Source organism: Stegodyphus dumicola, chromosome 12 (genome assembly GCF_044657685.1).
Source record: "Stegodyphus dumicola isolate Sdum_Otavi_A_Nest chromosome 12, ASM4465768v1".
NCBI classification, from domain to species: Eukaryota; Metazoa; Arthropoda; class Arachnida; order Araneae; family Eresidae; genus Stegodyphus; species Stegodyphus dumicola.
The window spans coordinates 94,520,324-94,543,125 of NC_140779.1; the positions used below are offsets into that span (position 1 = coordinate 94,520,324).

At 37.6% G+C, this 22,802-nt stretch overlaps 1 protein-coding gene across 2 annotated transcripts in view; it reads right to left on the reverse strand.

The window, feature by feature from the left end:
• LOC118186257 (cell adhesion molecule Dscam1-like) overlaps positions 1-22,802 on the reverse strand; it is a 1,080,749-nt gene that overhangs the window by 522,787 nt on the left and 535,160 nt on the right. For both annotated transcript variants that reach the window (XM_085806701.1, XM_085806700.1), the window contains exon 7: positions 22,275-22,685. In XM_085806701.1, the coding sequence (XP_085662827.1) occupies positions 22,275-22,685 (411 nt within the window). The remainder of the gene's footprint in view (positions 1-22,274; positions 22,686-22,802) is intronic.

Here is a 22,802-nt window from a genome sequence, read left to right on the forward strand (position 1 = left end):
GTTTTCTCAATTAAAAACATGAGCTTCAAAGTTTTCTACTGGGTAATGGAACATTTGCATTAACTCGAAAACCCAAGCTAAGCATTTCTTCTCCTTCTATTTTATGGTATTTGTTAAGTTTTAATGAAACTTTTCTATCAAGGTTCTTCTGTTTCATTAAGTACAAGTTCTTTTACAAATATTCTCAAATTATTTCGCGTTTATCTTGAAATATTATATTTAATATTCTTCTCCTCATATTTTAAGGTATTAGTTAAGTTTTAGTGAAACTTTTTTAACAAGATTCTTGTGTCTCAATAAGTACATGTTCTTATACAAATATTCTCCTCAAATTATTTCGCATTTATCTTGAAATATTATATTTAATGTCCTATGTTCAACATGGTCTGTACATATATTGTAATGTGTTATGAAATTTATTTTTTTCCACTGTTTGAAACTCCGGCTTTTAGGACATCTTTCCAGTAGCTGTTTTATGTTTGTTCGCATAGACAAGGTGCTTCCCCTTCTTTCACCAGCCACGAGTCCCTATTATTTCACAAGAAACAGTTGAAAACTCTGCAGAGTCACGGGAGCCCATTAAGGCGTAAATTTAGTTACGCGAGAGAACATTCAAACAACAAAAAAAGAAAAAAAAAAAAAAAAACTACAGCGAGCAATTTAAGTAACATACAAGTACTCAGAATTTTGTGACAAGCTTACTGTACAAATAATATATTCTCTGAAACTTGCCATGGAAAAGAGGAATTCTAGAAACTTCAATCACAAGAGTATCCGAAATTTAGGCCTAAGGATTTGAGGATATGGTTTTGTATTAGTGCCCTCTTTGAGGTGGTAAACTGTTTAGAAAATGTTATTGATAGCTATGAGTAGGCTATAAGGAAACTACTGAGACAAGTTATCTAAAACAATCACTGATAGTATGATTGCACTCACCATAACCTTAATTATCTTGCAAAGCTAATAATAAGAGAATTAAAGAGATTTGAAACAACTGTTATACCTTAAAGACATGACAGACACATGGCTAAAAAACTAATGACTTCAAAACTAGTGATTCGGATATTCAAATGGCTACGAGATCTCTTGTAGTGGAATATTTCGTATCCGAACCTAAGTGTAGACGTAGATAAACAAGAACAATGATGGGGCATATGTAAACAAATTTGAAGTGTGCTGAAATCAAATGTGATCAATCGTTTCGAAATAAATGGGAATTTCCTTTGAATCCTGTGTAAGTAATTTAGGCATTATGTGGATTAATCTTAATATTTTGCTCAGGTTCCTTAATGACGGTACTGATTACAAAAAACATTTAGTGAGCTTTTAAGAATACAAAAACGTGAGCTCATATATCTATTAGAAACACTGCATCATCAATAACTCAAGGCAATCTAGTATTTATTATCAGAAGAACATAAATGTTCTTTCGCTTCAAGCTTCCTTTCTGGTATCAGTTCTCCGTCTGCCAAATCTTCTTCGCGTTCATTACTTTACCTCTTGAGGAAAAATGGTATCAGAAAGCAACAAATATCAGTTCTGTACTGCACATATTCTTTTTTATAATAATAATTTACTACTGATATTTTTTTGCTATTAGGTTTTAAGTCAACTACTCAAATTAGGTGTCTGATACCTAGTATTTAGAAAAGTGAGGATTTAATATTATCATCAGTTGTGAAAATATTGATCACATCAAGAAACAAAAACTTCAGTTCTCGCACTTTTGATAATTGTTTTGATTTCATCGTTTTTCCGAGTATGTTTCGAGTGTGAAGGTCACTCTTATAATTTTTATAATTATTATTCAATTATTAAACTGTAGGGTTTATATTTATTTTAACTAACATTTATTTTAAGTTTAAACTATCTTTCCTGTCAAGCCTTACTTTCCCCTGGAACTGCCAATGCCAGAGTATGTAAATTTTAGTAGAACGCGCAAGGATTCAAATTATCAGCGGAAGTATTCTGAGTTAAATAGAAAGGAAACGAGTTCGAGGTGTGCTGTTCTTACTTCACGAGCGCGGAGGTAGTTAGCCAGAAATTGAAGAACCCCGCGTTTCGGCCTGTGTGCTTGCCTCGGAGAATGGTTAATCGTTCAACGTGATATTCAAAGTTTGCTGAATTATCAGCGGTATTGTAAAACGCGGTGAGGTTAGTTACTTTTAGAGAGCCTCGTAGTTAGAGTCTTGTTATTATTTCTTTTCAAGTTCTTATTTTTATTTTACCGCCGGGTCGGCGTAGTTTGTGAGCGTCAAGAGCACGCAATTGCAATGTCTTAAGTTGAATAAAAAGGGACTTAAACCCTTAGCAAGACTCTGTCTATTTTCCAGTTTCAACAGTCACCTCTTGGTTGCGTGCAGGTTGGAGGCGCGCAAATCTAGAAAACGACAGAAATATTTTCACTGTTTACGTACCAATTTCAAATGCTTTGTTGGTAGAAATTATTTACTTATAAATTTAATGTATAGAACCAGCTTTTCAAATTTTTCTTTAGGGCAAAAACGGAATAGCCTCCGTCTACATTGGCAAATGAATAACTTTCTATAATTTTAATATTGCATGTATCATTAAATTTCCTTACACTTTCAAAAATCGCCCAATTTATATTATAAAACCTGTTTCTCTATTCTTATTTCTTATTTTCTACTCTTTTCGAACTCATTTCATTCTCTTTTCGAACTCCAAAAATATTTACAAGCAAGTTCACTAAAATTCATTTTAACTATCGTTTTGGTGTAAGCCTTTCTGTTCTTGATTATCATTGCATACGAAAAGGAAATGATTTAGCTTATCGCACTGGCAGCATTGTTTTCCATAAGCTGGACATTTTCGATGCTTGCGCTTCCTATAGCGTTTATGGCATTGATAGTGTCACTTAGTGTAGGATTATGTTTTACATAAATCAACTCTTCTCTTTATTTCTCAAGCTCTTGTTAAACCCGTAAATGGAAGTTTGACACTTGAATTTAGTACTGCTCTGGCAAAAAGACACAAAAAATGAGTCAGAAACTTCGGTTAGGCAGGTTAGGAGAACTACGTTTTCGGTTCAAACGTAGTTAGTCTCCTAACCTGCCTGATGTGACATTCCCCCCTCTCTGCAAAGTAGAAAGACTATTGTGTTAAACAGCGTACTCTATGGTAACGACACCCAGTCAACTTCAAGACCACCGCATTTATCACTGTCACAAATGGAACGAAAAAAAAAATCCTTTTTTGGTAAACACACATCACAGCATTCTCCAAGGAGAAAAACTGTTTTGTTATTCAACATAGCTCCCTGAAGGGAAATATTTCTGTGGTTACTTCTTTTGCAGCTCTGAATGCTAGCGGTCGTTTTGATGGGGAGGAAAGAAAATATGCTTTTTCCTGAAAATAGAATTATTTTCTTCTTGCCCTCGGGCTATTCATATGTTAAGCGTTTGAGGACTTCGAGTATACTCGAGTGAATCACTCTTATCCCGAGGTAATTCGGAGGAAATCATGGAAAGGGTTAAAGAATGATCTTCTTTTAACTATTTCACGCTTCTCCCGAGACAGACTCGTTGATCTGAAAAGTGTATTAAGATGTTAGAAATTAGAAACGGTACACACGCCTTGGGGTTTAATGTGGCCTGGATCATTACCCCCCGAAATAGACTTTCCGCTTCATGTTTTCTAAATCCTAGAATGCAACAAAATGAAAAGAGTTGATTAATGGCTTAATTGGTCAAATTCTCTCCACAACGGCGTTGTATCAGAATCGTACAAAGAAAGGTTCACGTGTAAAGACGGGGAATAGGAATGTACTTTCAACACTTTCCACTGGCATTGCAGTGGGTGAAAGACCGCTATCAGGAGATCGTCTTTGTTAATCTTCAAATAAGAGACAAGGGAGCAAAAAGGGATTCCATTTTCTTCTCTCTAGGGAGACGATATTCAACATCCTTGAGTGTGAGAAGTTGGCAGTTCTCTAAATCGGTTTCTACAGCTGGTGAAAGGGAGAAAGAAACATTACTAAGGCCAGTTACAGACGCAAAAATTTATCTTTGGAAGTAAAAGAATTAATGTAAACATTTGAATTTTATTGGAAAATTAAGTGGCTGAAATCTTTCCTTGGAGGCCTGCTTGGTGGCCCCAGTCAATGTCAGTGGAATTATCAAATTCACAGGATTTCACTAATTTTCTTAAGTACGTGTAGGCTACAACTTAACTTTCGCTTAATGCAGCAATTGAACAGAAATCTTTCCACTACAGTATTTCTGTTAGGAGCTGTGTACGGTTTTAATGCAATTAAGATATTTTCCACAGTTTTTTTTGCATTTGTGTCTGTAAGATCAAAAACTTTCTAAAGCGTCTTCCCTAATTTAATTAAGTAGAATTGGAAATTCAGATTATTTTCGTGGCGTACCAGATGTTTTCATTTAAATGGTAGACAACTGCTGAAACGTGAGGCAGTTTTCAGTCAACTTCTCATCTAGGTTTTTAATAAGCTTATAGGAGGTTTCCAGATTTCTATATACGGCTTATACTGAGAGTTTTACTTTGAATTTTTGCGTTTTTATCTGCTATAGGAACCATGGGTTAGCCGCTGCTTCTCCGAGTCGTCGCCAAAGCGAACTTTAGTGTTATTGTCCTATATCATAAATTCACGAGAACTATTATAGTAAAAACTTGAATTATAATGGAGTTTGAACTACTTTAAAAAATATTGGGTTGCATTGAAATTTATAACAACCATAACTAATATAACCAATAAAATTCCATTAAATTTACCACTACCGGCAAAGCCGCTCTGCATAAATCCTGCGAGGTATGAGTCTAAGTGCTGGCAAATTTCAGATTTTGATCATTGTGTCAGAATGGTCAAAAAATCTAGTTAACGGTTTAGCAAGAATAAAATGGCACTAAACAAACTAACTATTATTAACACATTATCGAATTACAAAATAACGCCCTCTGTTTAAAATAACAGCAGTCGGCATAAGACAGAATTTGACATGCTGCTTACGTATTGCCATGTTTGGCTTCATGGTCCTTGTAGCGATAAGAGCCGTATTTTATATAAACTGTTCAAAGTTCACTAGCGTCTGCATTATGTTACACTTTTATTAAAACTAAATTATTTAATCCTTGTACTTTTGTATATACATTTTATTAATACTAATAATATCTTATTCTCATTTCAAGAAGACGAAAACAATCCAACTACAATCTATTAGTTGAAATGTTTTTATTTTCTAAGGCAATGCAATCTGTAATATTAGAAACATTTCAAAAATATGCAACATAATGCACGAATGCCTTCTGAAATTTAAAGCTTCTAATTAAAATTTGCATTCCTCTAATGAGTGATAATAAAAGACCAGGAATAGAAAACAAGCAATGTGATAATAATAATTCCACAAAAAACACATGATGTTATCCATTTTGACATATTCTTCAACATATCAATATTTAGGCTTCTAAAAATTTTAAAATGCGTTTAAAAATAAGTAAAGTGCTTAATCATGAAAAATATTGCAGTTATCCAGAACGCTTCCTTAAAAATTATTCACACTGTTGAATACATCAAAAGTCTTGCTTATATTAGTACTGTACTGTTATTCATCATGGTAAATTTCTCTTTATATCCACAATAAAAGGAAAATTGTTTTAAATGCGAAATTGATTCATCTACATATTAAATAGGAAATTTTAATGGTTAGGTAACTTAAAAAATCCATTAAAAATATAGTTTTCTCAAAATTTATCCATATTAAATAAAATTAAAGATCTGAATTTAAATTGGCTTCTTTACGTTAAAATGCAAATAAAATTTCCAGCAACTATGAATAAAATTATATTTTCGCAAAAAATTAAATTTTATCTTTTATACCTTAAATAAATTATTATTATTAATGATAGAAATAGCTTTCCTGCACTATCAAAAATTCTCTAACTTTATAATAAATTTTATTCTAAATATTTATTTTACGTTGAAGATTAATGTTACTCTCCTTTGTATATTAAAATTAATATCTTAATTCTTTACCCGAAAAAGTTTAGTAAAATCTGCAACTCAGATTTAGGCATCAGAGTTAGTTTATTCAAAGAACAAAGTAAAACAAAAAACGACGCATGTTAAGGAATACACGAGAACCATATTCAGCTCTTTCAAAAAATCATTATCATAAATTTTGAATACTTTTTACTTAGTTGATTGTGCTATAATTCCCTTTATTTAGTCATTCTTTGTAGTTTATTATTTATAGCACTTGGAAACTAATTAAAAATGCTTGTGAAGCACTATTTTGGCTTTAATATTTCGTCGCTTAATAATATTAGTACTTTGAACAGCAGCACCAGTTTAACGACCGAGAACATTAAAAGCCAGAAAATTTTCTTATAAGTATTTTTTCATGTTTTGGAGCATCATCAGGGTAACTTCTTGATAAATATAGAAATGTTATTAAGGTCATTAAATGTTTACTTTCAAGAGCGCTAAGGTAAAACTGGTTTTATTTCTTAGGAAGAATATATTTTTTGTTTGTAATTTTTCTTATCCTTTGTAATATTACAGAAAATCTTAATAACGTTAATTAATAGTGGACAGTAATAAGTATCTAATTGTTGGAAGCAACTCAATCAGTTCATGCTACGATTTGTATAAATATTTATGTTATGCGATCGGATATTTGGATATTTTTATTTCAACATATATTTATTTAATGATTTAGTAAAAATCATTAAATAAATAGCAGTAAAATGAATATTTTTAATCATGTTTGCATTGGAAAATTTTGAATAAAAAATCTGATGTGGACACCACATGATTTCAACGTATGGCCTATTAAGTTACATACATTTTTGGCTGCATTTCATTTAAACTGATTTTCTCGAATTCATCAGATATATATTTCTAATTCAATTACTTCAGTTCTCACTTGCAAAGCAGAAATACATAGTGCAAAGCAGAAATACATAGAAACTCATAACATCTTCATTAAAAATTGTAAAACACACAAAAAAACATAAAACAACAGGTAGATTTAAGTTAGTTACAAAAAAAAATTACAATTAAAATTAGAGTTTCTACGGAAAAACAAACAATTCGGCCAGCGGCAAAAAGGCAGATTTTTTCGATGCACAACAAAAACAGGAAGTTTGCTATTGGTCCCACTCGCCAAAAATGCATTGAAGGTGCAGAAACTGCCTTAACTCATTATTCTACAGTGTTTCAAATACAAACAAATGGAGGTCAGTTAAGCTTAATTCGTCACTTAAACTTTTTAATTTTTTGATAATTCTATAACTGTTGCATTCAGATAAACTAAAAGCATAAAAACCCTTAACCGGAACATAAAAACACATAATTCAATCACTTTTAAAACAAAAATGATCCACAATTGAGCAACATAGAAGAAAAAAATAAGCTCTCCGAGCGAAGTAACAAAGTGGGAATACATATACATAAAATAAAAAGCGAGATACATAACTACATGTTATAGCAGACCCATATACAAAATTTCAGTGTTCTACGACTACTCGTTTCTTGAGTTATGCGAAATACATACATACGTACGTACAGATGTCAAGGAAGAAATTTTTTTTCTAATTCCCATTTAAATCCATTTTACAATCCTTTTTGGCAAAAAAAATCTTTTATTTTGTCCGTGTGTACAGATGTTACGCAAAAACATCAAAAAGGATACAAAAGAAGTAAAAAGAATGGAGAACAAAGAAGTAAAAAGGCTTAAACATTCACTACAAAGCTCGTTCATATTCAATTGGCAGGTTAACTTAATTTTCCTGCTTATGCTCAAAATATTTTTTTATTCGCAATTAATTTTTATCACTACATTTTTTTCTTTAAATCAGTTCATGATACTGTAATTTATATAAATATTTATGGCTGTTTGCATGCAATTGGGAAATTTTGCATTCACTCAGTAAGCAACTTGGATAACATTTATACACACATTTTGTTCTAATTTATGAAGAAAGTGATTAAACTCTACAAAAGAAAGTACTTGTAGAATAAAATAACTTTAACTTTCTTTTAATTTTTATATGTGGATAATTGAGAAAATTTAATGTAGGTGCAGGTAAAAGAATGTGGGACACAAGCGATGTACCATGGCTCCACTGATGATGCATTTCCATATTAACTGACTTTTCAAAAAAGGGAGAGAAAAATTTGCAGGCTTTATAAGAATTTACAAAGAAAGCTGAGGAAATGAGCATCTGAGGCTTTCCAAAAATCTAGAGTTTACCTACTATGGTGCATCGTGCAATCCCACCGCACAACCTGCATCCAGTTATTTATTACAAATAATGATTTATTACATCAAGAGATTATAATATAGTTTCAATACAATTTGAAATTCACAAATTAAATTGAACATCTGTTTTGATTTAACAACAATTGCAGATAAGCATAATAAGTAACAGTCTTAAAAATGCTTTATTAGCATTTTATACATGTTATGCAACTAACAAAATCTAAAATGGGAAAAGATATTCCTCGCCCTATGAATTTTTTCTGTTATCGTATAAATCAAATCCTAAAGTGACAAAAACTGAGTAATGAAGTAATTTGTGAATATCATAGTGTAAATAATAGGAAGATTCAGAAAGCTTTCGGAAAGAATATTTCTATCCTGAGTCTAGTTATTAAAATTTCAATTATTGTACTAAAGGAAACATGGAACTTAGCGAGATAGAAGTTATTAATGACGTATTGAAACTCATATAATTTAAATTCTGATTATCCGAGAAGCATTTCCTTTCGGAGATTCCGATGGACTGATTGCGAACAAAATGTCGTTTCAAAATTTTATACAGCGCCCAAAGAAAATCGATATCAGTAATCTGATATATGATTTTCGCATTTAGGACCTTCCTACGAGCATCTAAGTATTACATATTTGTACGCATTTTCTTCATCATAACACAGATTAATGAGAAATATTCTTTAAAAATTGCATTAATTTTTTTTTGTTTCACACCAGGATTAACTTGCTTTATTTTAAAACGTAACATTATCATATAGCATCCCATTCATAATGCAATGTTTCGTGTATACATTGTACTTTCCGTTATCCGGGTGCAGATTATCCGGTTTGCGGAATATTGATGCATGGCGGTGCCCACGTTTGCAAACGCAATGTTGAACTTGGGTGAGCGTATAAAACAAACACGTGCCAATCCGAACATGGAGAAAGATTTTTCCTAGCACAGAGACCGAAGATTTATCTAATTGAGAAGAAGTCGAGGTAATAACTGAACTTGTATACCAAAAAACTGAAAATGTAAAATTCTTCGAATAAGTCGATAAGAAAGCATCGAGGTGTGCGGTTCGATAGCGATTCGACTGAGCCACGCTTACAGTGCTTGAGCGCGATGTCGATATTACAAGAACAAGAAGATGCAGATTGTGACATGAAATGTAAGCGAAGGAGAAACTGACAATTATGTTAGTTCTCAGGCAATGAATTGCTGAAACTTAACTATACTTCGCAGACAAAGGGGATTCGAATACAATAATAAAACAGCATTTTGAAAAATATCAGGGAAATTCGACAAATATTCAAATATTCTAAAAAAAAAAAAGGAAAACTGCTGATTTTTTAAGAACTAAACACATGCAATGTGCATGAAAATTGATAGTTTGTATTATTTGGGTTTATCAGTTACCTGTGATTTGCTTCCTACCGTTAGTCTGAATAATCGAGAGTACACTGTAATGACATAATGGCTGAAATATTACTTTATAACTAAATCACTTAAATTCGTAATTTAAGTGATTTAGCCACTCATAATTGAATAATAAGCCACTCTTAAAGGAAGATGATTATCGAAGGCCAGTTTATGTACCTTTAAAGTAGAGTTCGAATCATCCCACTTAAGTCACAGGCGTTTTCGACTGTATATTGAATTAGCAAATCAGCAGTTCTTAAAAATTCCTCAGTTTTTTCAACAAATGTTGTATGAAAGATCTTCCCCCTACATGTATTTTTCGTCAAAACTAGGATGGTACAAAATATAATCATTCAGACTTCAATATACCAAGTCTCGTGGTTAACGATAAGAGTACATGTCCTCCACCAGTAATTATTCAACCTAGGGCTTTTAAGTCATGGTATTGTATAAATAGTAATACTAGTAACATAAAGTAATGTACACCGCATACATGCTATTAATATGTTATAAACGAGGTATTCTGACATCTTCACATAAAGAAGCAAATTTATCTACCTCTAGGAGCTAATTCTGTTTAGAGATTTCAAACCAAAGACAACTTAAATACTGTAACATCGGATTAAAGCCAACTTAAATTCATAAGATTGAAGTACTTCTTTCAGACTAGCAAATAAACAGCCAATGGCTCAAATAATAAACAATCGTTCTATTAGAAAATTGAGAATAATGAAAGAAGAAACTATAATTAGTTCGAAAACAACTTTTCATGCCACAGGGCTTGAATTCTTTTATTACCTGAAATCTTGGTTTATTGACTCGTAGTTTATCTATTGATCTTTAGGTATTCTTTTTTCTACTTAGAAACTGTTTTTTAGGACTCCTTTTTCTCAGTTTTGGAGTTTCTAACGCAATGAAAGGTTTTTATCACCGTACATGATGATCATTAATTGCTTTTGTTAAATATTTGCATAATCGCCTGTAGTAACGGCAACCGCCGGCAATAAAAGGAGGTGCTATCCTTAGTGGCACCGCAGTTCATTTTAGTTCGAGCCAGAGTTGACCTGCCCGGGGGAGAAGCCAGGGGATGAGAGATTCCGGTTCCCATCTGGTTCCAGTCCGGCCGTTTAAGTCCAAAACACGTAGGAGCGGAAGTCTGAATCCAGCGAATGGAGATATATGCCGAAAGGGCTAGATGGATTCTGTCTTTTAAAGGAAAGTGTTCTTCACCGTGCCGGCATAGCTGTTACTTTAAAGCACTTTGAATGTTTTCCGCCCAAGATGTTAAGTTTTCGTTTATGATGTTAAGTTTTCATCAGTGTTGAAGTCCCAGTTAAATAAACCTTTAAGTTTTAGACAAGGTTTTTGTGTTCTTCAGAAAATTTTAGATTCGAAGTCAGATATATCACATAGGATTTAGTGGAAAAATCAACAGCTTTCATTAATAGCAGTTGAACTATGCCCATTTCAGTGTAGTACGAGGTAAAATAAAACAAAATAAATTTTAATAACAGTTTTGATTTAAGCTTAATTTTTGCAGTGTTATGTATACAAAATGTATACTTTAGAAAACAGATACCAACAAACATATTTAAAAGTAGTTCTTTTCACAAAATACGGAATTAGAATGCACATTGGTAACATAAATTTTGAAAATATCTCCCTAATCTAGAGCACTTTCTTTCTTTCCACCGACAGCGAGGCAGCCGGTCCACTGGGTAGTTAGCATATCGGCCAGGTAGCCCCGCTGACGGAAATAACTTGAACAAAAGACACACTTATAAATACATATTGTGCTCAAGACGACTGCTGGGGGCAGTGCAAACAAATGCTGGACGAAGACGATAGTGCATGATGGAAGAAGGGTGCATTGCGGGCGTGAAGAACAATTCCAATTACATATTTACAGAGTAATGGATAGGTGGTTACAAATACTAAAAGTAATAAGAAGTTAAAATACTAGAAAGTAAAACAATGCATAAAATAAAAAAAGGCAAAACAGTGGAAACAATACATAAAATAAGGCAAAATACATAGTTCAAGGTTCATAATTCAAGGTTTACAGTTCAAGAAGATAAATATATACAGGGAATAAGAAAAGCCGAATAAGCTAACTTAAGATAAAATTAGTTCGCTACAAATACAGAGCATACAGGGGCTGTGCTGGTGACGAGGATGGTGGCTGAGAATTACTCCAGCCTGTCTGAGATTATGCGTGCAATGTTTATGCAATCGCGTATGCGTTTCAATGCATTGCGATTTTTTGAAGTAGCTTCGGCCCATGCATGGATGTGGTTTGCTACTGGTTGCCTAAGATGATATTTAGCGGTCTCTCTGCAAGCGAACAGATAGTGGTCCGGATCTCCTACCATCCCGCATGAGCAATGTTCGTTTTCGCGTCGTCTGAAGCGATGCAGGTAAGTCATGAAGGGACCATGTCCTGTTAGATACTGAGTGAAGTGAGAAGAGCCAGATTTTAGAAGCCGGCAGACTTTTGGAAAAAATCTGTAAACTCTTCTGCCGGTGGTTTCTGTCTCCCACAGATGTTGCCAACGTTTGAGTAATTCTCTCTCGAGCTCAGCTTTTAAGAACGAACCCGGGAGAGGCACGTCAAGTGTGCGAACGTGGGGGTCAGTTGCTGCTCTTTTGGCTATTGCATCTGCAATTTCATTACCCAGTATTCCAGTGTGGGCAGGTACCCACTGGAGTTCAGGCCTATAGTATTTAGGTGTTCTTAGTAAGAGTTTTTGTATGGCTCTGACGAGTGGATTTTTACTACATTTGCCTTGGATTGCCTGGAGGCTAGAGGCTGAGTCTGAATATATACTGGAATAGTTATTTTCCAGTGCGTAGACAAGTGCAGCTTTTAATGCAATCAGTTCAGCCTGAAAAACTGAGTTGTGGTGCTTAAGCTTTCTTTCCCAGGTCTTTAAGATCTGGTTCCCAAGTAGAACACAGTATCCGCTACCGGTGCCACATTCTCCTTTGGAACCATCGGTGTAGATTGCAGTGGCGTTGAACCACGTTGGTGACCTACAGTTAATCGAGATATTGAATTCGGCCGGGTGGCAAGGTGGCTCGGGAATGCTTTCATAGTCAGTATAAACACAAGTCCTATCACATAAACTTATTGTCTCTTTGAGTCGGAGCACTCGCACTATTGCACTCTCGCGCTGAGCTAAGAGATATAAAACGTACTGAGCCACGCTCGGATAGCGCTCCGTCGTTTTGATGTACAGCAGCGGCAATAATCGTTCTACGAACGCAAAAGTAGTTGTCACGTAATAGCGTATACCCTCAGGAGTACCTGGATATCAATTTTATGCGTATACGACTATTAGTTCGTTAACTGTGGATTTTACAAATTTTGAACATTAATCAGCGTTCCTTGACGCCATTTTCGACGTGAATTCCATCTTCACAACTGCATTAGGAAGCCATCTGAAGTCGCAGCAGTCCAATACTGGTATCATTGGAAAGATGATTACTTCAGCTTTCTATTAATACTGGTTTTATCTCAATCGGCAAACTGGATGATGAATTAATTATAATTAATTTACTAATATAAGTTAGCGAATTTTCGCTCAGCAAGCACTTTTCGACCGTTGAAGGAAATCGTTTCGCCCCCCCCGCGAGCTGCAGGAAGTTCGCGAAGGTCATTCACAACGGCGAATTTTTATCAAGTGGGTTATTTTATTCAACGTAGTAATTAAAGAACAACTCGACGCACCCATCTGGGACCAACGCCATTACTCATACTTCACCTTCGCGGACAGAAGTTTCCAAATTTGGTGTCATTCCGATAATTAGATCCGGAGATACATTTTTTTCCTCTATTTATTGGACTTAGCAGAATTCAGTGCAGTGTAGTGTTTACATAGTGCAAGTGTGTGTGTCAAAGTTAGAAATAAGTAGCAGAATTCAGTGCAGTGCAATGTTTACATAGTGCAAGTGTGTGTGTCAAAGTTAGAATTAAATAGCAGAATTCAGTGCAGTGCAGTATTTACATAGTGCAAGTGTGTGTGTCAAAGTTAGAATAAATAACAGAATTCAGTGCAGTGCAGTGTTTATGTAGTGCAAGTATGTGTGTCAAAGTTCGAAATAAGTAGCAGAATTCAGTGCAGTGCAGTGTTTACATAGTGCAAGTGTGTGTGTCAAAGTTAGAATTAAATAACAGAATTCAGTGCAGTGCAGTTTTTACATAGTGCAAGTGTGTGTGTCAAAGTTAGAATTAAATAACAGAATTCAGTGCAGTGCAGTTTTTACATAGTGCAAGTGTGTGTGTCAAAGTTAGAAATAAATAGCAGAATTCAGTGCAGTGCAGTGTTTACATAGTGCAAGTGTGTGTGTCAAAGTTAGAATTAAATAGCAGAATTCAGTGCAGTGCAGTGTTTATATAGTGCAAGTGTGTGTGTCAAAGATAGAAATAAATAGCAGAATTCAGTGCAGTGTTTACATAGTGCAAGTGTGTGTGTCAAAGTTAGAAATAAATAGCAGAATTCAGTGCAGTGCAGTGTTTACATAGTGCAAGTGTGTGTGTCAAAGTTAGAAATAAATAGCAGAATTCAGTGCAGTGCAGTGTTTATATAGTGCAAGTGTGTGTGTCAAAGTTAGAAATACATTTACCGTAGATAACAATTATTAGATTTCAACTAATTAATATCAGATGAAGAACAGAGAAGTCTGTCTGCCAAGATACCCAGAGAGGCACAATCGTGCAATAGTGCTAAAAGTGTGTTAAAGTGTGTCAAGTGTTATAAGTTCACCAAGTGTGACGCAAGTGCCATCTCGAAGTGCTAAGTGCTAGTCTTTTAGTGTTCAGCGCATAATTGCTCAGTGCTGTGTTCCACTCTGACATGACACGTCCGACAACTTTATCAGATAAAGCAGGAACTACCTCACAAGATAACTTGCATACGGAGGCCTTATTGACGTCTGAGCTTACACGCGAAGAGCGAATTGCAGCTCTAGCAAGGGACATCAGTCTAATTGCCGACACTTATCGAGGAGGCAAACACGTTCTTTCCCAAGTCTTAAGGAACAGGCTCAAGGATTCACTGAAAGTGCTAAAAGGGTTGGCACTCGAAGGGCCAGATTACAGTCCAAAACCGCCAACACACGAGGCAGGCACAAACACATCTACCCTCGTCTGTTGCGGCTTAGCGCACTTCCAACATAACGCAGGACCAAGTGATTCAGCAGCACCAAGCCCTTTCACTGACGTAGAAACAGCTGTAATTCCCCAGGTTCCCATCCCAAGATCATTTGCGGAGGCAGCAAAGCTGATTCAGAAGCCCAGCCAGTCTAGAAAACCCAGAACCCATACTCTGCTGATCTATCCGGCCCAAGACGCCAAAGGAACAGGCAAAGATCTAAAAGCCACCTTGAATGAAAAATTCCCCCTTGCTACCTTAGGAGTTAGAGTTAATGCAATAAGGAAAATCCAAAAAGGAGGACTGGCAGTAGATTGCCCCACAAAAGAAGACCTCTCTAAACTAGCCAATACATTGGGCAGTGAAGAAGGTCAAAAACTTGTACAGACGAAACTCCCGGAAAAAAGGCATCCTAGGGTTGCAATTCACGCTGTACCGCCAGAAGTACAGAGGGAGGAGGTCGAAAGGACTCTAGCTTCAGAATTTGCTCTTACAAAGTCCACAGCAAAGGTTCTGTACAGACTAAAAGAAGGACGAAATGGAACAAAGTGGATTATCCAATGCGAACCTGCGGCATACGACAAGCTTACGCAACTCAAAAAGATCAGCTTCGGATGGAGAGTCTACAGAATCTCAGAATATTTTAATACGCGACGGTGCTATAGATGTCAGGCATTCGGACACCTACAAAGTGAATGTAAATTCCAGCAACATTGCGCCTTCTGCTCAGGAAGTCATAGCGTTAAGGAATGCAGAGCCAGCAGACCAACCTGCATCAACTGTGCCGATTTTAATTTCAGAACACGTGGTAAAATCAATACCGCGCATGCAGCATACACAGCCTCATGCCCGACATACGCACGATATATTGAACGGCAACAACGCAGCACAGCGTACTAACAGCCAACTAATAGCAACAAGTAATAATCAACCGATACCCACAGAATCAAATAACCCTACGACAGCACAGATAATCCGCTGCACACAAATAAACCTGCAAAGAGCAGAAGTTGCTACAGCACAGGCGATACAACATGCAACGGAGCATTCTGTAGACTTCCTGATGATCCAGGAGCCGTACTGCCAGGAAGGACGCATTGCAGGTTTCCCTATAGCATGGCAGGTCTTCCAGTCAAAAGCAAGGAACCAAGATCAAGCACCAAGAGCGGGTCTAATATGTTGTAACCCAGCCTGGAATCCGCTGCTAATTAAACAGGACAGAGACTTTGTTGCCGTTTTAATTGTGCTCAAAAATGCACAACTGATTTTTATATCTGCGTACTCCTCCCCAACAGACTCCATCGACAATTTCGTAGCAAACGCAACGTACGTCCGATCTAAATGCCATTCAACGCCACAAGTCTATGGGGGTGATCTTAATGCGCATCATGTAAACTGGGGATACCAAGATATCACTCCCAAGGGACAAGCGCTAGAGGACTACTTAACAGCAAACGACCTACATTTGGTCAATACCAGCGGCGCACCCCCTACCTTTGATAATACGTACTGCAAAGGTTGGCCAGATGTCACCCTGGCAACAGGAACGGCTCTATCGTAAGTACAGGACTGGAAAGTTAGCGACGAACTAAGCTGCTCGGATCACCGTTACATAACCTTCACAATCAACTGTGACACCAACATCTGTATTTTAAAGCGCTTTAAGTTACCAAAAGCCAAAATCCGTCCTCTGACAACAGCCTTCTCTACTTTATTAACAGCAGAACAGGAGACACTAGAAGCCTACAACGGCAAAGACGAGATGGAAGAATTTACAGAACATCTTCTGGATAATATTAAGACCATCTGCTCAAATTTGCTTCCAACGCGAGCTGCCAAGAAACGGCACAGCATTTCATGGTGGAGTAAAGAACTCAGGCAACAGCGTCAGAAATGTCGTGCTCTAAGGCGCAGAATAAGAACAGCAACCGACGAGGACACAAAAATGCACACCTTTCAATTTTCCGTAAGGAAAGGGCATCATACAAAAAGAACATCCTCGCAGCAAAGATAACAAGTTGGAGAACTTTTTGCACGCAGAATAACAATCCATACAGCGTCCTCCATAAATTGTCGACTAATAAAATCTACCAACCATCACAGATCTTCGCCCACCCCTCTCTTACAACAGACATCGCAGGAGCCACAGCTGCCACCTACTTAGACGCACTGTTCCCGAATGACGATCCAACACAGGACACAACAGAGCAAAGGGAGATACGTGCAGACTCAACACCTCCAGCAACTCCAGCCGACGAGCCCTTCAGTGACTCAGAAATCAGACAGATCTACCGCCATCTCCCTCTCAAAAAGGCACCGGGACCCGATGGCATCGATTATAACATCCTTAGAATAGCCTACAAGGCAAGACCATCCTTCTTTACTAAATTCTTCAATCAGCTCTTGAACCATCGAGTTTTCCCTCGCGTCTTTAAAGAGGGACAAGTCGTCCTTTTCTTAAAAAAGAATAAAGATGCAGAAAATCCGCGCTCCTTCAGGCCAATATGCCTTCTATCCTCCCTAGGGAAGATATATGAGAAGTTAATAGTCAATAGACTCAGATTTCACCTTCATCGCAGCCGCTATCTCAGTAATAGACAATTCGGCTTTAGAGTTGGACAATCCACCACTCATGCTCTGCACGCTATCTTGGAGGAAATACAAAGGAATAGATCAGGCAACCTGCACACCGCCTTCATCTCGCTGGACCTCCAGAGTGCCTTTGATACACTCTGGTGGCCAGCAATCAAGCAGGCACTCAGGAAAGCGCAATGCCCCATTAATCTCTACAGCGTCCTCTGCCACTACCTGCAGGACAGAAGTCTACTAATAACTCATAACAACGGAGTTACTACTAAACACCAAGAAAGGGGCTGTCCGCAAGGCTCGTGTGCAGGACCGATTCTTTGGACGATTACTTTCAACGCCATCCTGGAGGCCACATGGCCAAAACATACGTCCATCGTCGCCTACGCTGATGATGCCGCACTGTTAGTACAACGAAGAACCCGCGACGTGCTTGAGAAGAATGACACCGAGTCTTGTGCACGCTTTGCAGAACTCTGCGGCAAACTTAAACTTCAACTATCTGCTGAAAAGTCCTGTGCCCTGATCATACCGAAGCAAAGAGCCAACATGAGACGCAAACCATGCATCAAGTTAATGCAGAGGAACATTAAAATCAATAACACCTTAAAGTACCTTGGCCTTCTGTGGGACAACAAATTAACATGGATCCCCCACCTCCAAAGTATTAAACAGCGAACTTCCGAAATAGCAAGAAAAGCCCGCCTATTTCAGGGGCGAAACTGGGGTCAAAATCCCCACATACAGAAAATTCTTTATCTCACAGTCTCAGAGAAAATAGCCCTTTACGCTTCAGCAATATGGGCCAATCCGATGAGTGGTAGAAAAGTCAAACAGCTGGGAATTATACAACGACCTTACGCCTTACTCTTGTGTAAGGCCTACAGAACAACGGCCACTAGTGCAGCAGTGGTATTATCTGGTCTAATGCCACTGCACATACGCACAGAAACTGAAGCTGCTTACGCTACTGTTATCCATTTAAAGAAGGAAGCTACCTTCTGCGGAAACACTTATAGTCCAGTTCAGTATGAGCATCCAAAGAATACCCTGGAGACGCACCCTGCGCACAAGGGAAGAAATATAAGGATTCACGTCAGCAGAAGTGGCGAGCAAATTACAATACAGGATCCACGGTACCCAATGCAGTACTATACAGATGGATCCAAGCTCGACGAGGGTACAGGTAGTGCCTTCGTCCTGTACTACGGAGGATGCAAGGAAATCGAGTGGAAGGGGCATCTTCAACCAATAAACAGTACATTCCAGGCTGAAGTCATAGCCATTACCACTGCGATTCAGCATGCAATTGACAGCGGGATCACCGATGCAATGCTGTTTACAGATAGCATGTCAACGCTATTCGCCCTAGTCAACCATAACCACACCTCCCCATTGGTAGCGGACCTCCAGAATATTCTACAATCGCATCCTCAACTAATTGTAAATTTAATATGGACTAAGGCACACGTTAACAACGAGGGTAACGAGACAGCTGACCAACTGGCAAAGGAGGCAGCAAGCAACATAGCTGCACAGATGGTAACTATTCCAGCGCCACCCTCGTATCTCAAGAGAACTCTTAAGGAAAAAGGTCTGCAGAAGTGGCAAGCTGAATGGGAGACCTGTGATACGGGTCGCAGAACCAATTTATTTCTGCCTAGAGTGAAAATGGAACGCCAATACTCCATACCTCCCATCACTAATTACATCTCGGGGCACGGGCCCTTTCCCACCTATTTTGAGCGATTTGGTATCTCTCATACAGGCTTGTGCGTCTGTGGGTCGCTCGGAACTCCAGACCATTACATTTTTGAATGCCCGCTCACGGAGGATAATCACTTCCACTTGCCAGCAGACAACCAAATAGCCTTCAAACGATTCATCGTTAATAACAAAGGCACAGTGAATACCATCTGCAGAATAATCAGCCAGATAACCGCCCTGGGGCAAGACCTATGCCAACCCCACTAATTCAGGGTCTTAAGTGAATGTAAGTACTCCTCTGCATCTAAAGAAATACAGTATCTTCCTTCTGCTAAGCGCATGTACCTTCTTTATTAATAGTATTTATGTGTCATGTCATGTATGTGTTATGTTAATATTTTTTTTAAATGTATAACCAGTATGTTATGTAACGTATACCTTGCAAACCTAAATCTGTAATACAATATAAATAGCCAATGTATCTCTCATCTGCCCCTGTATGGCAATGTAATAAATCTTTTAAGATCTCAATAAACCTCCGGTAGATAGGGGAGGGCGCGGGACATATGCCTGTTTACCTCTGTTAAACACCAGGCGTCCCCGTCCTCCGTCACCTGTCACCTGCCCCACATGGAGGCTCCATATAGTGCAATACGTTCAGCAACTACAGAGTACCACGTCTTCAGCATCCTCGAAGAAACTCCCCATGTTGGTGCTGCTGTTCTGAGCATGGAATGAAATATCCCGTGAAGTCGTGCCTTGACCTCCTTTAAATGTGGCATCCAAGTCAATGTGTCGTCAATTATAACTCCAAGGTACCTCAAGTTTCTGACTATTTTAATATTTTTCCCATGAAGGTTGATGCACGGGGTTCTTTGATGGCGCTTACCTGGACAGATAAGCATACCTTGGGTTTTTGAGTTGGCAATAGTTAACTTATGGTCATTGGCCCATTTGGCCATCTTGCCCATTGCTTGTTGTGCCCTAGTCTCATATGCGTTGCGGCTGTGCCCTTTGGTTACCAGCAAAAAGTCATCGGCATAAGCCAGTATTTCCGTGTGAGGATCTGTGTTAAAGAGAGTCAGCGCTGTGTCCGCTACAAGATTCCAGAGCAGTGGACCCAGACAGGATCCTTGAGGACAGCCTCTATTGATGGAACGTGAGTGCACTCCTGCGTCCGTAGTGGCTTGTAAGCGGCGATCACTTAGGTAGCTGTAAATAAGGTCAAAGAGAATCTTAGGGCTACCCATGTCCTGTAATCTCTTCAGTACATCGGGCCACCACAATGAGTCGAAAGCGCCCTGTATATCCACAGAGATAATGAGACTATGTTGGTTATTTATTCTGTTATTTGCTATTAATTTTCGTAGGTGCTGCAGCGCGTGATCCACCGATCTGCCAGGAATGAAGCCGTATTGTTTGTCATTTATGCTTTGTCCAGACAGGATATAGTGTTTAAGTCTTTGAAGGACGACTCTTTCTAATACTTTACCCAAGGCAGGAAGAAGGCAAATAGGCCGGTAAGACGTTGGTACATTAGGGTCTTTTTTCGCTTTGAGGAAGAGCACCACCTCACCAAGTTTCGTGCCGGCTGGGAAATATCTGTTGCGCCAACACGCAGTGATGTAGGCATGCAGTAACTCCGGATGCATACTGTTAATGGCTTGCAGAATGCCATTATCTATCCCATCAGGACCTGGTGCTTTATTGGTGTTTAACGCTTTAACAATGTCGCTTATTTCTTTGGCGTTAGGCAGTGGTTCAAAATATGTTTTCTTGGTATTGTAATATTGCTCAACGCTGGCTCTGATATTTCTTTGTGCGGGATTATCTGTGTCTGCGTTATCAGGTCTAAAGATATTGTCCAGAATGTGCGCAACTACTTCTATGCTAGTTGCTGCTCCGTGGCTTATTGTGGCAGTAAGATTAGTAGGTGTAAACATCTTGTCATGTGCAATACGGAAGACAGTTCCGAACTTATTCGCAGTGTTGGTACAGTACTCTTTCCAGGATGAAAACTTCGCTTTTGCAATCAGTCTTTTGTAAGCAGCTCTGTGCTTTCGAAAAATTAGCGAGTGTGTCTCTCTTTCTAAGGGATCCTTGCATGCTTGCATTTTGCGCCTTAGGGCACGGACTTTGCTGCGTTCAGCAGTCAGCGTGGTGCTCCACCAAGGAGTGCATTTCGGGGCTGTGTAATAATCTAGAGCACTAATTTTTTATGGACGATATCATGGGCAAATGTTCTGGTAACGAAATTATATTAATTAACCTTATTATTGCAGGCTTATCAGAAGGCAGCTGTTACTTTCATCAACAATTAGGCAATAAACGCACATTTGTCTTGCTTTATATACACGACGCGGGAGTCAAGCGGTACTTTTGCAACAAATTGTATGATAAGAGTGTGTGCGGTTGTAAAAGTGGGCAGTGACTCCACTTTGCAGTTTAATAAGCAGTTTCCACATAAGCAGTAAATATTGTTTTAGTACTTTTAATTAGTGTGATTAGTTTTAATCACTCTACTGGATGTAAGACCGTGATTTTTAGCAGTTACCAATTTTTAAACAGAGATCTTAACAGGAAAATTAGCAAATTTAATACAACCAAGAAGATGTTATTTCATATAAGAGATTGTCATTATAACTTTTTCTATAATTTCTATAACAAATTCTACAATAATTTTCTAAAATTCTTCCATAATAAAATTTGTAGTTGTCACTATGACGCTGAATAGTTACGAAGATAAACTGCTATCACAACGCAGTTTGTTCAACCTTTTAATTAAGCAAAGTAAGCATATGTGCTAAAACCTGGATTCGTTTTTAAATCTGAAAATGACAGTTGCGTTTTCTAAATTAAAATAAATGATTTTAATTTATTAAGTTCTTTTTATGTTAAATAAGAATCAAAAGACATTTGCACTGTAATATACTGCTGCCAGTGCTCTCTTGGTAAAAAAAAAAATAAATTTGAAAGCCCGAAATTTAAGGCTTGATTCTCTTACAGGTATTCAAGTCTTTCTTCACTGCATTTAAATGTTAAGGTACAAGTTAAGAGACTTCAATGTATTATGAATCAAAATAAATTTTAAGTTTGTAGTCGTTTAGCTATTAATGATGAAATTAATTTAACAGAAATAATGAAAATATTAAAACGAATTTACATTACCTCTTTTCCAGGCTATAGAATCAAAGGGAAATCCACCGAAAGGGCAGCTCACCATAAACCTTGTTCCAGCTAGAGCAGTTAAGTTACTCAAAGGTCGTATGAATATTGGTCCAAACACGTTCAGTCTCTTAGAATGTTTTACACTGCCGGCATCATTAAAGGCTTCACACTGATATAAACCACTATCAGATACGTCTACTGATGTAAAATTTAAATAGCTGATCACGTCACCAGTGCTGCTGAGATATGTGCTCACTAAAATACCTGGACGTGTAGACACAGGCCAGATGCCATCTAGATGCCACTTTATCTGTGGAGCTGGATTTCCGGATGCAACGCATACGAGGGACACATAGCTGCCAGGCCTTACAATCTTTTCCGGAAACGTCATTTTCATCTTCGGAGCCAAATCTACAAAAAGAAGAAAAAGAACCATGGAAAGTATGCTCCAAGTAATGAGGAAAATACAAAGAAAACATATTATATAAGGTGTTTAGAAAATGGTTATGAAATGTGCATAGAGGTCCG